Consider the following 661-nt stretch of genomic DNA (forward strand, 5'->3'; position numbering starts at 1 on the left):
GCAGTAATGTTGGCTAATCAAGCTGCTTTGTCCCTCTTTGATTCTGGCCGTGTGACGGGTATCTCTGTGAATGTAGGCCATGGTATCACCCAAGTTGTCCCTGTCTATGAAGCTTCAACTATAACAGAAGCTACTGTCCATCAGAATACTGCTGGTCTTGACTTGAGAGATTACCTTAGAAGGATCTTGACTGAACGTGGCTACATGTATGGTGACTCAGTGTCAGGGAACAAAATATTAGATGACATCAAAGAGGAGCTCTGCTATGTTGCTCTAAACTTTGAACAGGAAATGGAGGCTGCAGCCTCTTCTTCGGCTTTGGAAAGGGGATATATATTGCCTGATAAACAAGAGATCACCATTGGCAACGAACGATTTCGAGTCCCAGAAGCTATGTTCCAGCCAGGTTATATTGGTAAGGATGTTGCTGTTCATGAAATGACTTTTAACTCAATCATGAAATGTGATGAGAAAATCCGGAAAGACCTTTTTGCCAACATTGTGTTGTCCGGTGGTTCAACAATGTTCCCAGGTTTTGCTGAACGTATGCAAAAGGAAATCAGTGCCTTGGCTCCACCTGACACAGAGATTAATATCATTGCTCTACCAGAACGTGAATACTCTCCATGGATTGGTGGTTCTAGATTGGCTAGTAAGCCTC

At 43.4% G+C, this 661-nt stretch overlaps 1 protein-coding gene across 1 annotated transcript in view; it reads left to right on the plus strand.

Annotated features, from left to right (window-relative positions):
• The first annotated feature begins 6 nt into the window (after positions 1 to 6).
• LOC106876930 (actin, cytoplasmic) overlaps positions 7 to 661 on the plus strand; it is a 9,117-nt gene continuing 8,462 nt past the window's right edge. The window contains exon 1 of the mRNA XM_052977132.1: positions 7 to 656. Within this exon, the coding sequence (XP_052833092.1) occupies positions 7 to 656 (650 nt within the window). The remainder of the gene's footprint in view (positions 657 to 661) is intronic.

Source organism: Octopus bimaculoides, chromosome 27 (genome assembly GCF_001194135.2).
Source record: "Octopus bimaculoides isolate UCB-OBI-ISO-001 chromosome 27, ASM119413v2, whole genome shotgun sequence".
Classification (NCBI taxonomy): domain Eukaryota; kingdom Metazoa; phylum Mollusca; class Cephalopoda; order Octopoda; family Octopodidae; genus Octopus; species Octopus bimaculoides.